Source organism: Scardinius erythrophthalmus (genome assembly GCF_964197995.2).
Source record: "Scardinius erythrophthalmus genome assembly, chromosome: 3".
NCBI classification, from domain to species: domain Eukaryota; kingdom Metazoa; phylum Chordata; class Actinopteri; order Cypriniformes; family Leuciscidae; genus Scardinius; species Scardinius erythrophthalmus.
The window spans coordinates 43,718,715-43,744,351 of record NC_138223.1 but is presented as its reverse complement, the minus strand read 5'-3'; the positions used below and the strand labels follow the sequence as shown (position 1 = coordinate 43,744,351).

Sequence of the window (25,637 nt, the reverse complement as noted above, 5' to 3'; positions counted from 1 at the left end):
TGCAATAAAAAAATATTTTTGTATTATTTATTTATTCTTACAAATGACACTTGTGAGTCAGTTCTTTAAATGAAAAAGTCAATTCATGAGTTATTATCAGTTTGAAGTAAACTACTGAGTGACGATTCAAATGAATCAGTGAATCGTTCTTTTCTCCATTTAATTCAAACGAACTGTTCAAACAAAAACAATTTCCTAAACGAATCATACTTCCTACTGACACCTGAGAGAGCACATACACACACTCACATGCACATCAACAAAGCAACACACTCTGACGTGCACAGACGATGTGTGTGCACCTGGGCAGAGGGAGGTGTGTGTGCACCTAGGCAGAGGGAGGTGTGTGTGCACCTGGGCAGAGGGAGATGTGTGTGTACCTGGGCAGAGGGAGATGTGTGTGTACCTGGGCAGAGGGAGGTGTGTGTGTACCTGGGCAGAGGGAGGTGTGTGTGTACCTGGGCAGAGGGAGATGTGTGTGTACCTGGGCAGAGGGAGATGTGTGTGTACCTGGGCAGAGGGAGGTGTGTGTGTACCTGGGCAGAGGGAGATGTGTGTGTACCTGGGCAGAGGGAGGTGTGTGTGCACCTGGGCAGAGGGAGGTGTGTGTGCACCTGGGCAGAGGGAGGTGTGTGTGTGTGTGTGTACCTGGGCAGAGGGTGGTGTGTGTGTACCTGGGCAGAGGGAGATGTGTGTGCACCTGGGCAGAGGGAGATGTGTGTGCACCTGGGCAGAGGGAGATGTGTGTGTACCTGGGCAGAGGGAGGTGTGTGTGCACCTGGGCAGAGGGAGATGTGTGTGTACCTGGGCAGAGGGAGATGTGTGTGCACCTGGGCAGAGGGAGATGTGTGTGCACCTGGGCAGAGGAAGATGTGTGTGTACCTGGGCAGAGGGAGATGTGTGTGTACCTGGGCAGAGGGAGGTGTGTGTGTACCTGGGCAGAGGGAGGTGTGTGTGTGTGTGTGTACCTGGGCAGAGGGAGGTGTGTGTGTGTGTGTACCTGGGCAGAGGGAGATGTGTGTGCACCTGGGCAGAGGGAGGTGTGTGTGTACCTGGGCAGAGGGAGGTGTGTGTGCACCTGGGCAGAGGGAGGTGTGTGTGTACCTGGGCAGAGGGAGGTGTGTGTGTGTGTGTACCTGGGCAGAGGGAGATGTGTGTGCACCTGGGCAGAGGGAGGTGTGTGTGCACCTGGGCAGAGGGAGGTGTGTGTGCACCTGGGCAGAGGGAGGTGTGTGTGCACCTGGGCAGAGGGAGGTGTGTGTGCACCTGGGCAGAGGGAGATGTGTGTGCACCTGGGCAGAGGGAGGTGTGTGTGTACCTGGGCAGAGGGAGGTGTGTGTGCACCTGGGCAGAGGGAGGTGTGTGTGCACCTGGGCAGAGGGAGGTGTGTGTGTACCTGGGCAGAGGGAGGTGTGTGTGTACCTGGGCAGAGGGAGGTGTGTGTGTGTGTGTGTACCTGGGCAGAGGGAGATGTGTGTGCACCTGGGCAGAGGGAGGTGTGTGTGCACCTGGGCAGAGGGAGGTGTGTGTGCACCTGGGCAGAGGGAGGTGTGTGTGCACCTAGGCAGAGGGAGGTGTGTGTGCACCTGGGCAGAGGGAGATGTGTGTGCACCTGGGCAGAGGGAGATGTGTGTGTACCTGGGCAGAGGGAGATGTGTGTGTACCTGGGCAGAGGGAGGTGTGTGTGTACCTGGGCAGAGGGAGATGTGTGTGTACCTGGGCAGAGGGAGGTGTGTGTGCACCTGGGCAGAGGGAGGTGTGTGTGCACCTGGGCAGAGGGAGGTGTGTGTGTGTGTGTGTGTACCTGGGCAGAGGGTGGTGTGTGTGTACCTGGGCAGAGGGTGGTGTGTGTGTACCTGGGCAGAGGGAGATGTGTGTGTACCTGGGCAGAGGGAGATGTGTGTGTACCTGGGCAGAGGGAGATGTGTGTGTACCTGGGCAGAGGGAGGTGTGTGTGTGTGTGTGTACCTGGGCAGAGGGAGGTGTGTGTGTGTGTGTACCTGGGCAGAGGGAGATGTGTGTGCACCTGGGCAGAGGGAGGTGTGTGTGTACCTGGGCAGAGGGAGGTGTGTGTGCACCTGGGCAGAGGGAGGTGTGTGTGTACCTGGGCAGAGGGAGGTGTGTGTGTGTGTGTACCTGGGCAGAGGGAGATGTGTGTGCACCTGGGCAGAGGGAGGTGTGTGTGCACCTGGGCAGAGGGAGGTGTGTGTGCACCTGGGCAGAGGGAGGTGTGTGTGCACCTGGGCAGAGGGAGGTGTGTGTGCACCTGGGCAGAGGGAGATGTGTGTGCACCTGGGCAGAGGGAGGTGTGTGTGTACCTGGGCAGAGGGAGGTGTGTGTGCACCTGGGCAGAGGGAGGTGTGTGTGCACCTGGGCAGAGGGAGGTGTGTGTGTACCTGGGCAGAGGGAGGTGTGTGTGTACCTGGGCAGAGGGAGGTGTGTGTGTGTGTGTGTACCTGGGCAGAGGGAGATGTGTGTGCACCTGGGCAGAGGGAGGTGTGTGTGCACCTGGGCAGAGGGAGGTGTGTGTGCACCTGGGCAGAGGGAGGTGTGTGTGCACCTAGGCAGAGGGAGGTGTGTGTGCACCTGGGCAGAGGGAGATGTGTGTGCACCTGGGCAGAGGGAGATGTGTGTGTACCTGGGCAGAGGGAGATGTGTGTGTACCTGGGCAGAGGGAGGTGTGTGTGTACCTGGGCAGAGGGAGATGTGTGTGTACCTGGGCAGAGGGAGGTGTGTGTGCACCTGGGCAGAGGGAGGTGTGTGTGCACCTGGGCAGAGGGAGGTGTGTGTGTGTGTGTGTGTACCTGGGCAGAGGGTGGTGTGTGTGTACCTGGGCAGAGGGTGGTGTGTGTGTACCTGGGCAGAGGGAGATGTGTGTGTACCTGGGCAGAGGGAGATGTGTGTGTACCTGGGCAGAGGGAGATGTGTGTGTACCTGGGCAGAGGGAGGTGTGTGTGTACCTGGGCAGAGGGAGGTGTGTGTGTACCTGGGCAGAGGGAGGTGTGTGTGTACCTGGGCAGAGGGAGGTGTGTGTGCACCTGGGCAGAGGGAGGTGTGTGTGTACCTGGGCAGAGGGAGATGTGTGTGTACCTGGGCAGAGGGAGGTGTGTGTGTACCTGGGCAGAGGGAGATGTGTGTGTACCTGGGCAGAGGGAGGTGTGTGTGCACCTGGGCAGAGGGAGGTGTGTGTGCACCTGGGCAGAGGGAGGTGTGTGTGTACCTGGGCAGAGGGAGGTGTGTGTGCACCTGGGCAGAGGGAGGTGTGTGTGCACCTGGGCAGAGGGTGGTGTGTGTGTACCTGGGCAGAGGGAGGTGTGTGTGTGTACCTGGGCAGAGGGAGGTGTGTGTGTACCTGGGCAGAGGGAGATGTGTTTGTGTGTGTGTGTGTGTGTGTGTGTGTGTGTGTGTGTGTGTGTACCTGGGCAGAGGGAGATGGCGCAGGCCACCAGAGAGTAGCTGGTGTTGAGCAGAATCACCTGGTCCTTCTTCAGCTGCAGCGCCGGCTGGAACGTCGGGAACGGATAAACCACTTGATAGCGAGCGTTCAGAACGTAACCGTGCTGGAGACACTCGCCACCTGAGATGCAGACCGGAGAGAGCTGTTTAATCGCTTAATACAGTGTGTGTGTGTGTGTACCTGTCCGTATGGTGGATACGGTGGACGTGGGACAGCACTGTTTGCAGCGGTCAGTAATACATTGTGAGTGCGTGTGTGTGTGTGTGTACCTGTGCGTATGGTGGACACGGTGGACGTGGGACAGCACTGTTTGCACGGCTGTGCAGGAGGCATTGAGGTGATGGTGATGTAGATGTCTCTGTTGTTCTCGTCACTCATCATCATGTTCATCAGGGCTGAACTGGAGCTGCGCGTGCTGACAGATCACAGAGAGAACATGTTCACATAAACACTGACTACATTTCATTTGAATTTTAGTTCAAGTGCCCCTATTATGCTATTTTAATGTTTCCTAATTTTGTTTTGGAGTCTCCAACAACAGATTTACATACACCCAAGCTAAAAAATAACAAATGGCCCAGTCTGTTGTGATTGGTCTATTGTGCTCTGATTGGTCAGACGACCCAGTCTGTTGTGACTGGTCTACTGTGCTCTGATTGGCCAGATGACCCAGTCTGTTGTGATTGGTCTACTCTGCTCTGATTGGTCAGACGACCCAGTCTGTTGTGACTGGTCTACTGTGCTCTGATTGGTCAGATGACCCAGTCTGTTGTGATTGGTCTACTCTGCTCTGATTGGTCAGATGGCCCAGTCTGTTGTGACTGGTCTACTCTGCTCTGATTGGCCAGATGACCCAGTCTGTTGTGATTAGTCTACTCTGCTCTGATTGGTCAGATGACCCAGTCTGTTGTGATTGGTCTACTCTGCTCTGATTGGCCAGATGACCCAGTCTGTTGTGATTGGTCTACTCTGCTCTGATTGGTCAGATGGTCCAGTCTGTTGTGATTGGTCTACTCTGCTCTGATTGGTCAGATGGTCCAGTCTGTTGTGATTGGTCTACTCTGCTCTGATTGGCCAGATGACCCAGTCTGTTGTGATTGGTCTACTCTGCTCTGATTGGTCAGATGACCCAGTCTGTTGTGATTGGTCTACTCTGCTCTGATTGGCCAGATGACCCAGTCTGTTGTGATTGGTCTACTCTGCTCTGATTGGTCAGATGACCCAGTCTGTTGTGATTGGTCTACTCTGCTCTGATTGGTCAGATGACCCAGTCTGTTGTGATTGGTCTACTCTGCTCTGATTGGCCAGATGACCCAGTCTGTTGTGATTGGTCTACTCTGCTCTGATTGGTCAGATGGTCCAGTCTGTTGTGATTGGTCTACTCTGCTCTGATTGGTCAGATGGTCCAGTCTGTTGTGATTGGTCTACTCTGCTCTGATTGGTCAGATGACCCAGTCTGTTGTGATTGGTCTACTCTGCTCTGATTGGCCAGATGACCCAGTCTGTTGTGATTGGTCTACTCTGCTCTGATTGGCCAGATGACCCAGTCTGTTGTGATTGGTCTACTCTGCTCTGATTGGTCAGATGGTCCAGTCTGTTGTGATTGGTCTACTCTGCTCTGATTGGCCAGATGACCCAGTCTGTTGTGATTGGTCTACTCTGCTCTGATTGGTCAGACGGCCCAGTCTGTTGTGATTGGTCTACTCTGCTCTGATTGGTCAGACGGCCCAGTCTGTTGTGATTGGTCTACTCTGCTCTGATTGGCCAGATGACCCAGTCTGTTGTGATTGGTCTACTCTGCTCTGATTGGTCAGACGGCCCAGTCTGTTGTGATTGGTCTACTCTGCTCTGATTGGCCAGATGAACTGAAAACAGCGTCTCTCGACACGTCGACAACACGAACCGAACTCTTCCAGTCTCAGCTACTTCTACAGTCTTTGAGGACCAGAGTAGGCATCGTTTGAGGCCAGCCGATGAGGACGATAGGCGGGCATTAAGCAAATGTGTTACATTGTTACGTAGGTTCGAGCAGGAAGTGAGTTTGGCATTGCTGATGACTCGTTTTAGCAGTTCAGAATTTTCATATTTTAGCTTTTTAAAACAATAACTGAGTCAATAACTTTACTTGTCGTGCACTTTGATCTTTAAAACTTTGCAGACCTTTTACATTCACAAACAGCTTTATTACACACTGCATGACAGGAATGTGAGAAAAAGCATAACAGGGCACTTTAAATTATGTTGCATATTTTTATTCCTTTTTTGAGTTATTTGCAGATTGATCACCTTCCCCTGATCTCAGTCACATATGTAAAAAAAGGAAGAAACTAAAGCATAAGATGTACGCAGAAAGAAAGAAAGAAAGAAAGAAAGAAAGAAAGAAAGAAAGAAAGAAAGAAAGAAAGAAAGACCTTTTTTTAAATGTCTCTATAGGTTTTATTAATTTTTATTTCAGTTTTAGTTAAGTACATCAAGTTAGACTAAATGAAAATGAGAAATGTTGCTTTGACAACTAGGCCTAGCTGAAATAAAATTTTATTTTATTTTCGGTTAATGATTGTTTTATTTCAAGTAACAATTTTTTCTTTAGCTTTAGTTAAACTAAATTCTTCCTAAAACAACCCTGCCACTGACCCAGCACAGAGGAGGAAGACAGACTCTTACTTAAAGCCGAAGACGACCAGCTTGGAATGATCATTGTGCCACTCGCAGACGGTCAGGTAGAGATCGGTGTAGATGTCCTCACCCGCAAACAAACGCACATGATGCACCTGCAAAGAGAAACAAACTGATGTGAAGACTGTGAACTACAGACTGTCAAAGAGTTAAACCCTCACTTAGGTCGCACTTGAAATCCTCTGCAGTCAAAACAGACAAAAAAATTAACAAAATAATATTATATATTGCTATATTAAATAAAATTTATTCTTTAATGTTTTTGAGGGGATTTCAGCCTTACATATATATATATATACATATACATATATACACATTAGGTCAATGATTTTTTTTTTTTGTATTCATATAGCAAATGCCACACAAGTCACAAAGTTTGCATAAATGTACATTTTTTCTCTCAAAAATGACCAAAGACCACCAGAGGCTAAAAGTTGGCATAACACAGAAGTAGCGGAAGTCTTTTCTTCACTATTGTGAAGTATATTTTTCACAAAGTATATGTTTCACAGTTTCTGGAACAAGAACAAATGTAGGGTGGGACTTGATTTTATCGATAGTGAATTGATTGGATGGTTGTGGTTTGCTATTGAGGGATCTCATTTGAGTAAACATGCCAGTAAACACATCAAGTAAGTTATTTTGATTGAAGATTGCGAGGGAACTGATAAATAATTTATAATGAATACTATGATAATCCATTAAATTGTCAATTTTGATTTCATGGTGACTTTAAAGCCCTGACAGACTCAGCGAGCGGTTGTTTTACCTGTTTGAGGCGGCTGTGCAGGTTAAACTCCCACCAGTACAGGTGATACGTGTAGAAGGAGAAGTCATCGTCCTCTCCACAGTCACTGGTGTAGGACAGCACGTACCGCCCGCATTTGGTGAAGCCCAGGAAGATGTGCCTGTGATAGCAGAGAGACGGATCAGACACAGCATTCACATCGCTCCGCCACAGATCGCATGTTCTCCTCACCCTGCTCTGAGGAACTCCTCGCTGACGATGGTCTTCAGCGGGACACAGACACGAGGAGGGAGTTTTCGGAAGAGCCGCTGAGAGAGCTGCCCATTCAGCTAAAAGACAGACAGACAGAGACTTTAATACAGTTACAGAGACACACGAGCCATAACTACAGTTAAATGAGCTTTTAGACTGACAAAGCTACTTAATCAAGGGTGTTATTGCTAAATATCAAGACCATGACAGTTATGATAACCTGTTAAAATCATCTTTGCACTGAACTCAACCTGGCTGAGGCATTTCTACCATTTATTTATGTTAAAAAATAACATTTTTCATTAAATGAGACGGGGTTGAGGACAGACACTGTTATTTCAATGTTAATGATAGATGTCAGTGCAAACCAATGAATAATAAGTTACTTCTGTTATGATAATTGATGGACATCTCAATCATGACAGATTCATATAAACATGCCCATTGTTTGTTGTTGTAACTGCCCCAAAGAACCATGTACTGCTGCAAAGGAATATTGTTATTGCTATTTTGTAGATGTGCCCATTCATATCTTCACATACACAAATAACGAACTCTGATAGACACATAAAGGCGTTGAATGAGGCTACAGCTAAACATGCTAATAACATACACATTATTATCTACGTTATGCTGTTGAAACATTTCACGCAACAAGTGCGACATTTGGACCAACTTTTCTCTCTCTACCTACCCGTCCTCGCGTGAGGAGTTTGATGATGTGATCTTTGTGTTTTCTCTGGTGTTTTTGTTTGTTGTCATCTTTCTCAGATTTCGAGCTGGGCGCCATTTTTGATTTTTGCCAGTTCTTTGGATTTGCCATCAGTCCAGCCCAAGCAGCTCGCCGATTGGCTCTGCCTTCTCCAATGAGAGCTTTGATTGGTCACAAAAGCCGTCAATCAAAGAAATGAGGGCGGGTTATTTGCTACGTTCAACCAATCAACCACTGTCATTTTTGTTTACGTATTCAGTGTGGAAAAATAATTGTTTGTAAATGAAGTTACATTTTATGTAGTTTCCAATTAGTCATCTATTCACAACATTATAATGTCAAAGTCGTCTCAATCGATTCATACTGCAGTTAATTAAAATGTTCATATTCTATTTTTATTTTTACATGATCACTTTCAAGTACACTTCAATAGTTAACATGTATATATATATAACTGACATATTATCATGCTTTATCATTTCGAGCTTTATCATACACCAAGGAGGACCTTGACCTGGCGGGTGTGTCTCTAGTGAAAAAAATGATACATGAATGGCTGTATCACCCTCCATCCCATTTAGTCATTGACATGAAGAGTCGTTGTCGTTTAACCTTTATTGACATTATTGACATCAATTCAGTCGATTTTTTTATTTTATTTTAGCTGAGTTCAGTAAACAGTAGCGCATAGTTACTCCTCCCCCTAATTATAAATCCAAAGGAGGCGGGCCCACTGGGCGTGTCTCTGAAGCGCACAAACGGAAACATGGCGTCGTTGGTGGCTCGTCTCTCTCGAGCATTTGTCTTTAGAAATACAGCAGCACTGAGCCGCAACACTGGTCCAACATCGGTGAATGCGACAGGACTGACTCTCAGCCGAACCGCCGTGACATCCGCAACGGGGAGAGTCCTTCCTAAACCAGTTAAGGTGAGTTTATACATGTAAGCAGTACAGCTGGAGGCTCCCAAGGATACGTAGGAACCAGGGTAGGGCCTCTTGCTAGCCAATGAAAAATAAGAATGACTTGACTGACATGACTGATGGCCAATCATATTGCTGCAGCGGCACATATTTTATCAAACGAGGAAGTGTACTTCGTGTACGGCTGTTTCTAAAAATCAATTATTTATATGTCAGTTTATCGACTGTGTTTTCCATGTACCGTATACAAAATGTTTTTAATTAACGCCAAATGATTAATTGGGAAGGTTTCAATATGCACAAATATTATTATTATTATTATTACTATTATTATTAATTTAGGGTATAATTGGATATACTTCTGTAATATTTCTCCAGGTCCCGTTCGGTCTGACCCGCATGTTTATAGTGGTCATTCCGTTCCTCTATGTTGGTAATCTGATCAGTAAAAATTTCGCTGCTCTTCTGGAGGAACATGAGATCTTCGTCCCAGATGATGATGATGATGATGACTGAGCGAAGGTAGACTAATATCTTTATATTGTGTTATGAATTACTATTATATTGTGTGTATGTGGTTGCAGATGTTTATGTTCTTGTGCAGGTTTCACTCCAGCGGTCTGCAGGTCTTCTGAGAGGTGCCTGATGCAGATGAACAGGATATATATTTATGCAATAATAAAGCTTGTCAACACACTCTAGTGTTCAAATTCATGCATTACACTAAAAATGTCCAGAAACCAACGTTTAATGCTATTTTTAGGTTTCAAAACATTGTCTACAATATGATTTGAGGCTGACCTCATCAATAGCCTCTCTTCTATTTAATAAATTGATTGAATGTTATTTGCTGGTTGTGTTTTTGTTATATATGTAAGTAATATAAATGTGTGTGTGTGTGTGTGTGTGTGTGTGTGTGTGTGTGTGTGTGTGTGTGTGAGAGAGTGAGTGAGTGTTTTATTGGACTCTACATTAAGATTCATACATTTTCACACACTTAGAAAGTCCGACAGAGGCATTCTTTATTGTGTTTAACTTAAAATACATCTTGCTTTAAGAATATGGAATATTTATTCATTTTTAGCACCATTGTCATTTCTAAAGAGTATGATTTTTAAGTTAACCAAGAAAAGACCTCCACATAATAACACAATATCCTGTATACACATGAGCAAATCCGATGCATCCCAATGTTACGCTGATGTTTCCATCTTCTGTTCTCCTGCTGTGTTCTCATTGGCCGGTTCTGCTGTTGCCGAGGAGACGCCCCTCCTCCAGCGCAGCATCAGTGAGTTTGAGGTGTTCTTTAAGTGCATTGATGTCTCTCTCACTGCGACCCCTTAATTCACTCAGCTCCACATACACCTCCTTATAGCGCTCGCTCAGCGCTTCATTCTCCTGCAGGCACACACGACAATATTACTATCAACAATCAATTATTCATGGCCGAATACATCAATCTACAAGTTATATAGTTCCATTTTTTCTCTGTAATAATAAGCATGAATAATGGATAGTATATTGATTTAATGCTGAATTTGTACCTTAGTTAGAGTTTGGACCTCTTTCCTGAGACAGCTGATCTCCTTGTGAAGATAATCCACCTCACTCTCCTTCACTTTCAGCAACATCTGCAGATGGACATGACAGAGTGACTATACTAAACCATTTCTCCAATTCTGATACAAAAAATCATACATTTTTTACTTCATATTAATCAAGAATCTACATTTTGTTCTTGTAAAAATTAATGTCACACTATTAGAGCAAAAAAAAAGGAAATAGTGACCAGTCACAGCACCTAAAATATAATCGTTCCCACATCGATTTCAATGGTGAGACTTTTGTTTTTGTAATCAGGCTCTCAAAAATTATATACAAATTTGTATTTAGATTTATTGGCCAATATATTGGTTATCGATATCGGCTAAAAGTTTTCATATCGGTGCCTCCCAAGTTGAAAGTCTCTTCTGCTCACCAAGGTTGCATTTATTTGATCAAAAATGCAGTAAGTAATATTGTGAAATATTATCACATTTTAAAATAACTGTTTTTAAGTGAATATAAGTCAAAACATAATTTATTCCTGTGATCAAAGCTGAATTTTCAGCATCATTACTCCAGTCTTCAGAGTCACATGGTCCTTCAGAAATCACTCTAATATGATGATTTGATGCTCAAAAACATTTATGATTATTATCAATGTTGAAAACAGTTATTTACATTTTTATTGCATGATGCTATGATGAATAGAAAGTTCAAAAGAACAGCATTTATCTGAAATGGAAAGCTTTTGTAACATTAAACACTGTCGTTCAAAAGTTTGGAGTCAGTAAGAATTTAAATTTTATTTTTGGGGGAAAGAAATAAAAGAAATCTAGACTTTTATTCATCAAGGATGAGTTAAACTGATCAAAAGTTACAGTAAAGACATTTATAACGTTAGAAAATATTATATTTTAAATAAATGCTGTTCTTTTGAACTTTCTATTCATCAAAGAATTTTGAAAAAAAAATTGTACACAACTGTTTTCAACATTGATAATAATAATGAATGTTTCTTGATCATCAAATCATCATATTAGAGTGATTTCTGAAGGATCATGTGACACTGAAGACTGGAGTATCAGCTTTGATCACAGGAATAAATTTCATTTTAACACACATTCACATAGAAAACTATTTTAAATTGTCATAATATTTCACAATATTACTGTTTTTTTTTTATTGGTTTTTTTTATCAAAGAAATGCAGCCTTGGTGAGCAGAAGAGACTTCTTTTAATGTAGCAATGTCAGTATTATTTGTCAGCAAAACCCAAACCAGTTTTATCATTAATAATTTATAAACCACTACACTAATTAAGGATTTGTTAAGGCAAAACATGGATCTGCAAAGTAACAATTGGTTAATTTACTCGAATGATCGCTAGATGTCAGCGTTTGCCCACAGATCGCACATCACATGCCCCGCCCCTGATGATGTCATCCACCTCTCTAAACTCCAATACAAGCCAAACTACACACTATTTTTACAGTATGATTATGTGTTCTGAATCACAGTAATGCAAAGTAGAGTGAAATCCCAGGTTATTAAATGCATTTGCCCAAATCTGACATATAATAATAAGGAGTATAGGTTTGGCTGATATGGTCAATTAGCCCCTGCTGGTTGATGTCATAATTACACCATCTGGACCCTAAAAGCACCTTCAATCTCACCCCTCAAACTTAAAAATGAGCCTATGTATGTTCTTCTAATGTTTGGAGAACTTCTGATTCCTGAACACCCCAGAAAGTGCAGAGGATTATATAGGAATATAATTCCACTTACAATCTGGGATTTATAAGTATTTTTTGTGGATTAATCATGTACTGGATCATTTTTGGACACAAAATGGAGGATTACAGTATTTGGTGCCATCAATTCTTGAGTGTTTTTTCCTCACCTATTTTTGCATCTTTTTGATGGATAGTGAATTGACTATTATGAATTGACATTTGTTATTGATTATTCTTTGCGTAGAGTATTAAATATATACGACTAAACCAGTGTTGAGCATCTAACAACAGTCTTTTGAGTTTTAGTAACTTTTGACATATTAGCAAATTTCTTACAATAACATCAATGTATCTACTCTGCCTTGTTTCATTACACTACGTTCAAAAGTTTGGGGTCGGTAAGATTTTTTAAAAATGTTTCTGAAAGAGTCACTTCTGCTCATCAAGACTGCATTTATTTGGTCAAAAATACAGTAAAAAAAAAACAGTAATATTGTGAAAATATTTTCTAATTCACAATAAGTGTTTTCTAAATGAATATAGTGTAAAATGTAATTTATTCCAGTGATCAAAGCTGAATTTTACTCCAGTCTTCAGTGTCACGTGATCCTTCAGAAATCACTCTAATATGACCACAAACTTTTGAACAGTAGTGAATATTTACATGATTTACATGCTGATTTAATTTGCATTCATTAGAATATTCTAATATACTTCTCTCTGAATTATCATGAATCCATAATCTACGTGTCGAAGGTCAGAGCCTCACCTCTAATTCGGAGGTGCTCCTTTCGTAGCTGCCGAGGGGAACAACTCCTGACCTTTGACCTGTGATGAACGATCGCATGAGACTTATCTCCTCCGTCAGACGCGTCTGCAGTTCCTGTGTGTACAGGAAGAGGAAATGTGATTTTGACACGTCCAAGCTAAAAACCACACAAGAAGCCTTACTCATTCACACACTGACATTTGTGTTTCATGCATTTGTTTGGTGACAATAACTCAAGACTAGCATAAGCAAACTAGTGCTGGGTCCGTGACGAAAACTCACACCGACAGTCAGTCACTTCTCTTCTGAGAACAATGAAACAGGATGCTGTGTGTTGAGACATATCATGTATTGTTGCCACTGTTGCCTTGGCTTTTGGCTTGCTTAGTTGGGGACATTTAATATTCAACAATATTATTGATCTGCCTTAGGGTGGACGATGATACAATTTTCTTCTAGAAACAAACTTTGTTGTATTATTTTCATGTTATCAATGTAAAGCTGATTTGATACAATCTGTTTTGTAAAAAGACTATATAAATAAGGTGACTTGACTTGACATATCACACACGCTGAAATCAGTCGCTCTTTCCCTCTGAATAACTGATGTGTGTTGAAAATTGAAAGGTGCTCTGTGTTAGATTTCAATATATGACATGACGGATTGAGTCACAGGATGAAATGTGATGTCTAAATGATCGCGTCACACCTGAATGCCTACTTTTCGAGTAAGGAAGGTGAAGAGATGTTAAAATATTACCTTAATATACAGAAACAACTAGGTTGTTTCAGCATTTTAATCAGCTCAAGTGTGAATAATGACTGTTCGTTCATTTTGCATGCATTTTGTTTACTGTGAAAGAATAAATGCTTGCCAGCCTTCGCTGTACAAACGTTTGGGGTCAGTAAGATGTTTTCTTTACTTTTATTCAGCAAGGATGCATTAAATTGATCAAAAGTATCAGTAAAAACATTTATAATGTAATATTTATAATACAATTATAATAATTATTTCTGTTTCATATGAATGCTGTTCTTTTGAACTTTTTTATTCATCAAAGAATCCTCAATATTATTGATTATAATCAGAAATGTTTCTCGAGCATCAAATCATCATATTAGAGAGATTTCTGAAGGATCATGTGACACTGAAGACTGGAGTAATAATGCTGAAAATTCAGCTTTGATCACAGGAATAAATTACATTTTGTCAATATATTCACATAGAAAACAGTTATTTTAAATTGTTATAATATATCACAATATTTCTGATTTTACTGTATTTTTGGTCAAATAAATGCAGCCTTGCTGAACATGATACGTCTTTTAAAAACTTACCGACCCCAAACTTTTGGACACTAGTGTACATTTCCCATCATTCTTTGTAGCAGCGTGTGATTGATAAAATACATAAAGCATCAGTTACACATACTAGAAGTAAAAAAAGCTTCCTGTGTTTGGCAGAAAAGTAAAAACTCGTATCTGCGAACGTCCCAGGAAGACTACGTTTTTTGGTCCAGTTAGTCTCAGATCCGGTTTGGATCCTCACCAATGTGTGTATCATGCATTATTTAATTGGCTTATCTAAAATTTGGCGACTCTAGAAATTTAGTTTCACGTGGTGTATTGTGTATCTACCACTGGAAAAATGCTTAAAACAGCCTCATTCCTCTCATCCCACTTCTGGTCTACCTGGTTCTCCTGGCGGAGCTGCTCCATCTCTCTCTCCTTCTGTCGGATCGCTTCGACACGATCCTCAGTGCTGTTCTGGACACGGTTGAGCTCCACGCACTGCTGGGAATAGCGCTCGGACAGGCCGTCCAGCTCCCGCTGCAGAGAGAGCGACTCGTGGCTGATGGACACACAGACCCAGTCACTGATTCACTGATTCACTGCGGTGGACTGATTGATAGGACGAGTGATCAATCTATTCTTGTCAATCAAACACCTGACACTTTTCAGAGTAAATGTGTTCGGAGTCTCTGAGGCGCGAGAGAAGAGTCACGGCACAGATGAGAACTCGTGTACAGTATTAATTATTGACACAGGATTCCCTTGAGAATATCACCAAGATGTATAATATTTGACAAGATGTTGGGGTTTTCTAGCATGCAACACACTCTCAATGGTCTTTTTAGACCATTTCAAACTCTTCAAAGATGCCTGTGCTGAATCCAACACAGCAAACATCCAGTATTTCAATAAACTCTTCCATTTCAAACAAAGACTATTATTTCATATGGTACAGGGTTAAATCAGACGGATTCGGGCAGGATTACTAAATAGAAAGTGTTTGTGAACATGCATAAAATCTGACGAACACTGTGAGTGTAGTTGGTAGGGGTTGAAGGATTTTTTTAAAGTCAACATTTATTTGAAAAAAGTCAAGTCGACTTCAACTAGTCTCTGATGATGTCATTAATTAACAAATAAAGGTCCGTTCACACCAAGAACGATAACTATAAAGATAACAATAAAGATATAATTCTAAAAATCGTTCTCCATATTAAAGAATAACAGAGTTCACACCACAACTATAACGATAAAGACAAGAGGAACGATATCGTTGGGATCACTTTCAGAACGATTTTTTTCCAGCTGTTGAACGATAAAACACTGACAGCCAATCAGAATCCATTCTAATTTAAAGGTCTCGCGCGTTTAAAATGGCTCTGGATCATCCGGGCGCGCGCGTGCTTAGAATAAAAAGACCGTTATCGGTCGCTGGTGTGGACACATATATATTTATCTTTATCGTTATCTTTATAGTTATCGTGCTTGGTGTGAACGGGCCTTAAGCCTGAACCTCAAGCTGAGACTTGAACACGGGTCGCCTTGTGCACAGATATGACACATCGCTCCTACATTTTATCAGTTCATTTGTCTTTGGGTCGTTATATTTCGTCAGATTTCTGCTCGTTCTAACTCAGAGACAGATAAAGTAGCACAGTAAAGATTACATTTATATGAATGCATTAGTTAGAGAGCGATTGCATGTGAATTAATTCTCCCTGGTAGCGTCTCTCTACTAATAGTGAAGCTGAGGGTTTTAGTTACTAAGAAATATATGCTAGAACCTTTCAGTTTCTGAGCTATTTTATTGATAAATCACAGCAATGACAATGTGCGTGATGTGCGAGCTACTGTCTGTGTGTGTGTGTGCGTTACAATGCAGCGGCTCATTCATTTAGAACGGCGATTAAAGGGTTAGTTTACCCAAAAATTTAATTTTCTCTCATTTATTACTCACCCACATGTCGTTCCAAACCCGTAAGATCTTCGTTCATTTTTGTAACACAAATTAAGATATTTTTGATGAAATCCGAGAGGTTTCTGATCCCTCCATAGACTGTCACGTAATCACCACTTTCAAGGCCCAGAAAGGTAGTAAAGACATCATTAAAATAATCCATGTAACTCCAGTGGTTCAAACTTAATGTTATGAAGCGACGAGAATAACAACTTTATTCAACAATTTCTTCTCTTCCGCATCAGCCTCTGAAGCTGTTCACATGAGCAATAACATTGAGGTGGAGTGGAGGAATAATGCTTCATAAAATTAAGGCTGAACCATTGTAGTCACACGGACTATTTAAACTATGTCTTTACTACCTTTCTGGGCCTTGAAAGTGGTAATAACGTCGCTGCCTATGGAGGGATCAGAAACCACTCGGATTTCATCAAAAATATCTTCATTTGTGTCCCGAAGATGAATGATGAGATCTTCGAAGAGAGAACGGGTTTGGAAAGACACAAGGGCGAGTAATTACTGACAGAAATGTCATTTTTGGGTGAACTAATCCATTAACTTACGTGTACAATAAACGTGCATTCACCCGATCAATTTTGAGCATCCAGATGGTATAATCAAACATATGTTGTGGAGCGCTCTCAGAGTACTATGCATTTATTTGTCATTTTATCTGTTGCAAACAGAGCGTAAAAGTGGACTTCAAAGATTTCTTATCTTGTTGCGCCCACTATAGGCCATGATCAGCAACTACTCGACTTCAAACTTAAAGCATCATGGCAGATCATTAAAGTCGACTAGATGACTAGTAGTTGGCGGGTGCCAGTGTTTCGTATGGCCTGCGTTCGGCCAATCAGCGTACCCTTACGTCACTTATGGTTCCTATAGTGCTGGTTTAGACACTGAATTAGGAGCTGATTTATTCCCTTCAAAAGGCATTCTTATAACTAAAATCGTTCCCAGTTCCTGCAGTCCAAACACGCAAAAAAGCAGGTATTTGCGTCAATAGTCAAAAGTATGAAAACATTCCTCCGGTGCAAAAGCCCCTTATTTTGCAAAGGATTATGTTGCTAAACAGGTGTATAGTGGATTTTCAACATGTTTTCTGCCAAGTTCAGCGTGCTACGCATCACAAAAATGTGCTCAGAGCAGTTTTGGAGGTGTTTCCTTGTGAGACTGTGCAGGTTGTGCACATTTGATTGAGTGTTATGATGCGAGTAAAGTGTGGACGTACAGTTGTTGTTTGATCGAGGGGTCTGTTGGCTCTCCTCCTCCTCCTCCTCCATGAACCTTCAGTCTCTCAATCTCCTCTTGGTGAGATTTCCTCAGAGCCTCCATAGCTGCATGAATAAAGATGAAAAGTATTAGTATTTGAAATGAACATACTGAATTCTCACCCGGTCGTACATCAAAATCACTCAATTTAAGCACTGGATTTTTTGGGGATAGTCACCAGGAAGCTACTGTTGAAAGTAGGGATGCACATTATATCAGCCACCGTATCGGTATCGGCCGATATATGTTCATTTTTAATGTTATTGTTATCGGCCCGATAAGAAAATTTGGCTGATACATTAAAGCCGATGAATAATGTATTATTTCCTTCTGCTGAGACACTTTAGATGAACACTGTCCGCCATGATGGTTTTGAATGGCTTGAAATAGTATTGGAAGCACTTCAAAAAAGGAATATACAGTTCAACGTGCATAGGCTACATACAATCATAATGAGAACATCATTATAATTCTGTGTTTGGGACATGGATTTTAATGGTGAGACTTTTGTTTTTGTAATCAGGCTCTCAAAAATTATATAAAAATTTGATTTAGATTTATCGGCCAATATATCGGTTATCGGCTTTCAAATATACAGAATTATCGGTTATCGGTATCGGCTAAAAAAATTCATATCGGTGCATCACCAGTTGAAAGTTTGGGGTTTTTCAATGTTTTTTAAAGATGTCTCTTCTGCTCACCAAGGCTACATTTATTTGATCAAAAACGCAGTAAGTAATATTGTGAAATATTATTACAATTTAAAATAACTGTCTTTAAGTGAATATAAGTTAAAACATAATTTATTCCTGTGATCAAAGCTGAATTTTCAGCATCATTACTCACATGATCCTTCAGAAATCACTCTAATATGATGATTTGATGCTCAAGAAACATTTACGATTATTATCAATGCTGAAAACAGCATCATGTTTTTGTGGAAACTGAGACATTTTATTCAGGAGTTTTTGACGAATAGAAGGTTCAAAAGAACAGCATTTTTTTTAAATAGAAATCTTTTGTAACATTATAAATATTTCAGAAAGATTTGTCTGTGTTTTGTGGCCCATACTGACCTTGAACAGTGTTTTTGGCTTCCTCTTGCAGCAGTCTCTGTTTGTCTCTCTCCATCTCTCTGCGTTCTCTCTCGTGCTCGTTGTGTATCTCGGCCATTCTCTCTCTGTGCTCTCTCTCCATCTGCTCCAGTCTCAGAGCGCAGGGCGCGTCAGGACCGCAGAGACCCCCGACACCGGCCGCCACACGGACCTCGCGAAGAGCCTCGATCTGCTGCCTCAGAGACACCACCTGACCAATGCATCGAGATCACACACATGAAGAAGATGCATACTTAACGTTGCTGGACTGACAAGGACACAGTGGAAAGAGTACAAAAAAATTGTACTTAAGTAAAAGTATTGCTACTTCAAAAATAATTTACTTGAGTGCAAGTAGAAGTACTGGAAAATGAATTACACCTTAACCTTGATCTAGAATGTGTTTTACATCTTTGTACCTACTTGGCAAGAAAATGTATACTTTTGTTGTCCACTCCACATGTCCCTTCTGTTAATATGTGGATGAATCAAATTGCTATTTTCCCTCCTTTAGAAAAACTAACTTGTAACTTACGCTGGAGGTCTAGTGATTTCTGCCGTATTTGATCCCCTCTTTGGAATTTTCTCAAGAATGTATGTTGAATGTCTTTATTTCTTGACTCTTGTTTTTGTTTTTTGGTATTACCCTTCACCCGATCCTTGAACTACCAGTTGATGGATGATTGTATATGCCGCCATAAAACACCTGTACCACGGTTTTGATATTGTAAAACTATAAAAACAATTCTTTAAAAAAACATATAAAAAAATAAATACTGGAAAATAATATGACTCAAGTAAGAGTAAATAAGTAGTTTGCTAAAAAACTACTCAAGTTACTATATATTTTTCTATTTATATCCAAAATGAGGCGATGTTAGCAATATGGAGCGCTAAATGCGCATGCAATTTCTGTTTCATTCCTACTGGAGGCCAGAGGCCTAGTGAAGTTGAATACATTATTTTTTATTCAACTCAAGTAAAAGTAAAAGTACCACAATTTAATTATACTCAAGAAAGTATAATCTACTCAAGTACTGTAACGAAAGTATTTGTAATTATATGCGGTTACACTTTATTTTAAGGTATCTGTGTTACAGTAATAATTAACAACATGTACTTACTATAGAGTTAGGGTAGGATTAGGTTTTGGTTGAGGGTTAATTGCATGTAATTATACATAATTTACTGTTATTACTATGGTAAGTACATATGTGACAACGACACTGTAAAATACTTTCCACCTCTGCAAGGACGTTGCCTAAATCCCATTACTACATCAACCATGATACAAACACACACACCTCTCGCTGAAGCACCTCATTTGTCGCTAGTGGATTCTGGGAACCAACAGGTGACTTGTTCAATCCGATTGGAAGCTGCTCAAAGTCGGCCCACTTTCTCTCGATGTCCGGCACCGTCTGAGTTTTGGGAACCTGAGGCTTAGTCGGGATCACCGGAGTGGCTCCTTTCTTCAACTCCACCTTTTCCCAGGGGTCCTCGCCCTCCCTGTCGGATATTCCCTCCTGGAACCACTTGGTTCGGTCCTCCAGACGTCTTTCTTGATCTCGGTCACGGCCCTCGCCCGCCTCCCTTCGATTGGTCAAAGGTGAGGATGTCATGTCGGTGGGATCTTGACATGGACTGGCGACATCTGACCCTGGGTCATGGGGTGCGGGAGAGGTTCGGGATGGGGCATTCTGGGAACTGGAGTTCTCTCTGTCGCTGATGTCACTGTTGTCTGGGTGTCTGAGAACAGAGAGAGAAATCAACTTCCTGATTACAAGGAAACAGAAACTCGAGTCAAACCTCAAACCGGCTCAACTTGGACATGAATAATGGTTATTTCAGTTTTAAAAAGTCCAAGTCCCCCCTGTGGTGAAAATCAAGCTTTTAATGTTGTTTATATGTCTGTGTGTTTTTTTTAATGTGCTTTAAGACAAACCATGTGTAAATTCATAGGTCGACACCATTGCTGAGTATTTTCTTAAAACTGCAGTGAACCAAAGACAGTTTCAAAAACACGGTTTGAAATCGCTGGTGTTTCTGACGTCACAAACTACCTTGTAACCAATCAGATCAACGTGTGATCGTCAACGAGTGGATCTCTGAGCTGGAGTGAGTGAGTGGAGGCGGGGTTAATTTGCATATTTTTAATTTACTAAATGAGGCAAAGGAGTTACATTCAAGCTATTTTAAGGCATGACAAAAAAACAACAACAAAAAAACGTTAAAATATGTAAATTTGGTGATCAAAGATGAGTTTTAAGGGATAGAATTATTGACTACAGGGAAACTTTAATATAGCAATGTTTTATTATGGATATTTGATATGTTTTGAATATCCAAATACATTCTCTATGGGTGAATATCACAAAAACATGAACCTGAAATCAAATTAAAAAAAAAAACATAAATTGTATTTAGCACAAAGATTAAGTCTAAGATTTTGTTGTATTATTATATTTCTTTTCATAGAGATTAAGAAATATTAAGCCAAATTTTACATTCTGACATTATTTTCATGACAATGAACCATAATTTCCCCGCCCCTCCCCAAAATCTCATTGCCGGAAATCCAGCTATTTTACTTTTAAGACTGTTTGTGATTCTCATTATTCATTTGAAATGCTCTGTCAATGATTATTTAGATTTGCTTTGCATACATCGTGGCACATATCATTGTGTACTATAATATAGCTTAATTGTCATGAAAATTACACCTCTAAAAATAGTATTTATTTTCTTAACGTGAAATGTATCCCTAATTGGTTCTCTGCATTTTTTATCCCCCTCAGTTTGATCATACTGTATGCTTTCAGCTGAATCCCTGAAGGAGATTCTCCTCCTCAGCGTGTCGATCCAGTTCCTCCTGATCCTGGAGGTCATCGCTGACAGGCTCACCAGTCCATCGCGCATCTGCACACCAGTCAGAGAGATTCGGGACACATTAGGAATATTCTTGAGTTGTGGCCTCTAAAAGCGTTTGTGACAAGTTCTCACATGCAGCTGAAGTCCATAGTTTTTGTCGGCATCATATTCCTCCACTTGCAGACAGTGACGTAAATAAATCTCACCATCTGCCTCATCTCTCTACCAAAGTGAAAAACAAACAGAATTCAGGATAGTTTTTATTATTAGTATCAATTATCTGCCATGCCTATTCAGATAATGCTCTCAGATACTAGTACAAATATAGTGCTCTCAGTTCCATTTACACATTTGACCATGTTCATGTTTGTTTCCTCAAGCGTTATCTGTACAGTCTTTAGTTAATAATCACTGACGGTCGCTCACCTCTTCAGCTCCAGAGTCTCTATAGTATCTCAGTTCTGAATCAGTGATCACAAACCAGTGCTTCCTCCACTGCAAGTTAAACAGAAGTATGTCAAACATCTATATGGATTAACTCAAACAAAGCAAAATCTCTCTGAACCTTTCTCGACATTAAGATTTTAGGTAAACATAAGAGAAAGTATTCTGTAAATGAGCACCATTTCTCATTTTCTTTAAAAAGCCTTTCAGTGTGACAAAAAATGCCATAAAACAATTAAAAATTAGAGGGAAATTAGTAAGTGTTTAAATAGGAAGTCACACAGACAGATCGGTCATGCAACATCATTCAAAGGGTCAAGTTCAAAGAAAGCAGACCTGTATGCTTACCTCTTCATCTTCGTCCAGCAAATACATCCATCCCTTTTTACAGTTCAGAAGGTCAAGCTTATAGAAAACAGAGCCAGTTGCGTTAAAACAAGTGAATGCATAAGCAATTCGATGTGTATAATAAACTCAACATCTCCAGTTACAGTATGAATCTTCCAGAGCAACAGTGTGACATTCCAGAACACAGTAATCCTGAGCACGAGACATTCCAGTCGCGCGCGCGAGGAAGGGTGAGCGCGTGAATGAATCATTTACAAGTATTTCAACAATTACATACATTTTTAAAGACTTACCGACATGGGTATCCGGTTGTTGGCATGAAAGAGGGAAGAAACTGGTTTAGTTGCTTAATTCTAGCTAGTACGTTGTGTCATCAAACTGCGTATTTGCACTTGTGAATTAAATGAATACAAATTCGCGCTAATTTAAATAGTTTCCGCACTTAGGCTTATTAAACAATCATAAATACAAACACGTTAAATGATCCCTGCGTGACTAGACAAGCATCTCTACCAGCTGGTCACGTGACCACAAGCTTCCGCGAACTAGCAGCTCGCGGTTTGACACTTTACCACTAAACTGTACACTACAGCTTCTCTGAGTATAATATAAGCTTCAAATCCTCTCATAACTTCACTAAAACGTCTGTATCTAGCGCTAAATATAATGTTATTTCTGTCTAGTAGCTCAAACGTGCGTTTTCGTCCGTCCTGCGAGCATAAACACCTGCTTCTGGACTAGAAACTGAATACCTCTGTGTTGGTAAACGAGTGTCGGTGACTGAAGGTGACTTTACCTGCATCTGAGAGGGCTGTTCTGGACCTTTGTGTCCTCCGTTTACCATCCTAATGTTCTCTGCTTTTTTACTGGACCTCTGAGAACATATTCAGAGAGATACTGACTCAGCAAAACTAATAAGCTATATTTATTTATTTATTTTCTTGAGGAATCATTGTTGTGGGTGGTTGGCAGGACATTGCTATGTGTTTGCGACTTTGTGTAGGTGTTCTTGGTGTTTTTTAGTGTGTTGCTATGCAGTTATTAGGTTCTGGGTGGTTGCTCGATTCCCAGCAAGCAATTTTGTGTTTAAAATAGCCATCCAGACACACAGCCCAGACATCTAGGCTAAAACAAGGCAAAATTTGGGCTGTCAGTGAAAACTGAATAGACGTCTAAACCATAGCCCAAAAATAAACTAGTCATCAATTAGATAAGAATGAAGAAATGAAACCAAACACACTGTAATCACTGTTTACTTTCCTTACATGATGGAATATCATACATTTCGCAAGTTATTTTGGCAAAAATGACATGTAACCAAATTCAAGTTTATTTTGGCTAGAAGCTTTTGGCTGCTCATAGCCGGACTATATCGGGTCTGTAGGTAACCTAGATGGTGAAATGATTGCTTGCTGGGTTGTTACATACCGACCCACACCAAAATCTCTATAGTATTCCACTCTCAAATATGTCTGATTTCAGTGCAAGTCTATTGGGATTTCTTAAGTATGATGCTGCAGATAATAAATAATAATAAAATATTTTATATAGCACCTTTCAGGAAACTCAAGGTCGCTTTACAATAAAGTACAAACAAATAAACATGACATAGAAACGATACAAATAAACTGAGATGGATAACATAATAGATAGAGGTACATATACATAAAAATCATATCATAGAGTCAGGGGTCAGGGAAACAAGTAGCAAAAAGATATGTTTTAAGGTGGGTTTTGAAATTGTGTAATGATGAAAGCTCGCAGTGGTACAAAAAGCCCTTCCACGCCTACGGATCGTCAACAGACTGGTATCGGAAGATCTAAGTGTGCGAACTGGGGAGTAGGTATGGATGAGATCAGAAATATAGTTGGGGGCAAGACCATGGAGTGCTTTGAATCAATGTGATAAGGAGTAGGCTATCTTATATTGAATGCAAAAGCAAACAGGTAGCCAATGATGTCTGTGTAAAATCGGAGTAATGTGGGAAGATGTCTCTTTGTGTATGTGAGGAAGATTCAGCAGAGAAGACAATGAAAAGAAAACAATGAGAAAAGGAAGTGTGTGAAACTTTGTGAACTCCAGCACCTGTGAATGGCCTGATGTAGTGCTGTTGGTCTTTGATGATGACCTTCCTATTTCTTTGTCTGGACGTCTCCGCTCTTTCTCTCTGCGGTCTCTTCCTCTTTCTCTTTCTCGTCCTCTGCCTCGCTCTTCCTCATGCTCATCATCACCATATCTCCCATCCCCATAGCTTTAGTCACAGAAAGAAGAAGCAAATTTGACAGGGTTTCATCAGTTCCTGGACAGGTTCCTCTCTCTCTCTCTCTCTCTCTCTCTCTCTCTCTCTCTCTCTCTCTCTCTCTCTCTCTCTCTCTCTCTCTCTCTCTCTCTCTCTCATGTTCATGTTTTATAATTTTTTTTATTTGGGCCAGCTAAAATGGCAATTTGGTTTTCACGTAAAGGAAAATTGAATGATGGTGGATCAACTGATGCGTTTGCAGTGTTAAAGGGGTTAATAATATCCCCTATCAATAATAGTGTTTAGCTATTACAAGTTGGTTAATGACTTGGATGTTTTCAGATGTAAATGAGGCATAAACAACTGTATTTGCGATGTTGACCCTGATGGGTGTCTTCAAATTTATGCATGAGTGAAGTTTGATTGTAAAGTTTGTATTTTTTTATATTTTTTTTAGACTCTGTTTTGAAATCCATTGCGCTCCTTGCTGCTTTTGTTAAAGTTATATCTTTAGTTTTTTAGTAAATCTCTCTCTCTCTCTCTCACTCTGTCTCTTTCTCACTCACTCATGCCCCTTTGCCACTAAAATGGTGCTGGTGCTTTCTCAGAACCAGTCTGTATCTTCACTGGCTTGAGAGCTGAAAGGCGATGTACAGGGTTATATTAGGCATGATCTGCTTTGGCTTTGGCACCGGCACCATGTCAGTGGTAAAGCGGTATCGCTCTCCCTCTCTCTTTAAACCTCTGACCTGTGTTGGTTGTCTCTGCGTGGGCTCCTGCTCTGCGGTCTCCTCCTCACTACTATTGCTTCTTCTTCCTCAGGGTACAGCTTCGATCGGGGAATATCTGCTATGATCACATAGTCCTCAATGGTCATCTCTGGAACTGCTGGTTGGCTGGAAGACCTGGTGTTTTCGGAGAGAATTAGCGCCTCCAAGCCCCGCCTGATGTTGCTTCTGCTCCGATCAATGACCGGCTTTTCTGTCTCTCCAATTAAAGCTTGGGATTTGGGCAAATCAGGGGTAGGAACTGGATTCTGACTCCGCCTTGATTGGGAGATATTTGGTGTTGATGCAGGTGAAGTTGGGCTTAGAGGAGAATGGGTGGAGCTTATAGGTGAGTGGGTGGGGCTAGGATGAGAGTGGGTGTGGCTTCGATGAGAGTGGGTGGAGCTTAGTGATTGACGCGAATCAGATCTGGACTGTTTTTCTGAGGTGTACACGCCATTCCTGCGATTTTTATTTTTTGAATTGCTTTTTAAAGTGCCATGTTCATCATAATCTCGACAAGGTGTTGAAG

General features: G+C 41.5%; 3 protein-coding genes across 6 annotated transcripts in view; 1 reads left to right on the top strand and 2 right to left on the bottom strand.

Annotated features, from left to right (window-relative positions):
* dcaf15 (DDB1 and CUL4 associated factor 15) overlaps positions 1 to 8,458 on the bottom strand; it is an 18,828-nt gene extending 10,370 nt beyond the window's left edge. Inside the window, exons 1-6 of the mRNA XM_081360354.1 lie at positions 7,828 to 8,458; positions 7,113 to 7,210; positions 6,903 to 7,041; positions 6,122 to 6,228; positions 3,727 to 3,872; positions 3,419 to 3,577 (exon numbers count right to left, since the gene is read on the bottom strand). Of these exons, the coding sequence (XP_081216480.1) occupies positions 3,419 to 3,577; positions 3,727 to 3,872; positions 6,122 to 6,228; positions 6,903 to 7,041; positions 7,113 to 7,210; positions 7,828 to 7,956 (778 nt within the window). The 5' untranslated portion in view covers positions 7,957 to 8,458. The remainder of the gene's footprint in view (positions 1 to 3,418; positions 3,578 to 3,726; positions 3,873 to 6,121; positions 6,229 to 6,902; positions 7,042 to 7,112; positions 7,211 to 7,827) is intronic.
* On the top strand, positions 8,103 to 9,613 carry smdt1b (single-pass membrane protein with aspartate-rich tail 1b). Its single transcript, XM_081360355.1, has 3 exons — positions 8,103 to 8,773; positions 9,146 to 9,289; positions 9,372 to 9,613. The coding sequence occupies exons 1-2, from the start codon at positions 8,612 to 8,614 to the stop codon at positions 9,281 to 9,283; spliced, it is 300 nt and encodes a 99-aa protein (XP_081216481.1). The 5' UTR covers positions 8,103 to 8,611; the 3' UTR covers positions 9,284 to 9,289; positions 9,372 to 9,613.
* Positions 9,614 to 9,767: 154 nt separating this feature from the next.
* triobpa (TRIO and F-actin binding protein a) lies at positions 9,768 to 22,972 on the bottom strand. 4 transcript variants are annotated; one of them, XM_081360350.1, is made up of 12 exons: positions 22,895 to 22,972; positions 22,099 to 22,155; positions 21,733 to 21,801; positions 21,439 to 21,528; positions 21,245 to 21,354; positions 19,740 to 20,184; positions 18,418 to 18,646; positions 17,301 to 17,406; positions 14,509 to 14,668; positions 12,817 to 12,930; positions 10,312 to 10,398; positions 9,768 to 10,165 (listed from the first exon to the last, which is right to left on the bottom strand). In XM_081360350.1, the coding sequence occupies exons 1-12, from the start codon at positions 22,940 to 22,942 to the stop codon at positions 10,001 to 10,003; spliced, it is 1,680 nt and encodes a 559-aa protein (XP_081216476.1). In that variant the 5' UTR covers positions 22,943 to 22,972; the 3' UTR covers positions 9,768 to 10,000. The 4 variants fall into 4 exon arrangements, with proteins under 4 accessions (XP_081216476.1, XP_081216478.1, XP_081216479.1 ...); XM_081360352.1 differs by lacking the exon at positions 22,895 to 22,972 and adding an exon at positions 22,392 to 22,645; XM_081360353.1 differs by lacking the exon at positions 22,895 to 22,972 and adding an exon at positions 22,392 to 22,645 and having other exon boundaries at positions 19,755 to 20,184.
* Between the last annotated feature and the right edge of the window lie 2,665 nt (positions 22,973 to 25,637).

Coding starts and splice junctions, on each gene's coding strand:
- smdt1b (XM_081360355.1), top strand. CDS start 8,612: ATGGCGTCGTTGGTGGCTCGTCTCTCTCGAGCATTTGTCTTTAGAAAT. Junction 8,774..9,145: donor TCCTTCCTAAACCAGTTAAG/GTGAGTTTATAC, acceptor ATATTTCTCCAG/GTCCCGTTCGGTCTGACCCG.
- triobpa (XM_081360350.1), bottom strand. CDS start 22,942: ATGGTAAACGGAGGACACAAAGGTCCAGAACAGCCCTCTCAGATGCAG. Junction 21,802..22,098: donor TGCTGGACGAAGATGAAGAG/GTAAGCATACAG, acceptor TTTAACTTGCAG/TGGAGGAAGCACTGGTTTGT. Junction 21,529..21,732: donor GAGACTCTGGAGCTGAAGAG/GTGAGCGACCGT, acceptor TCACTTTGGTAG/AGAGATGAGGCAGATGGTGA.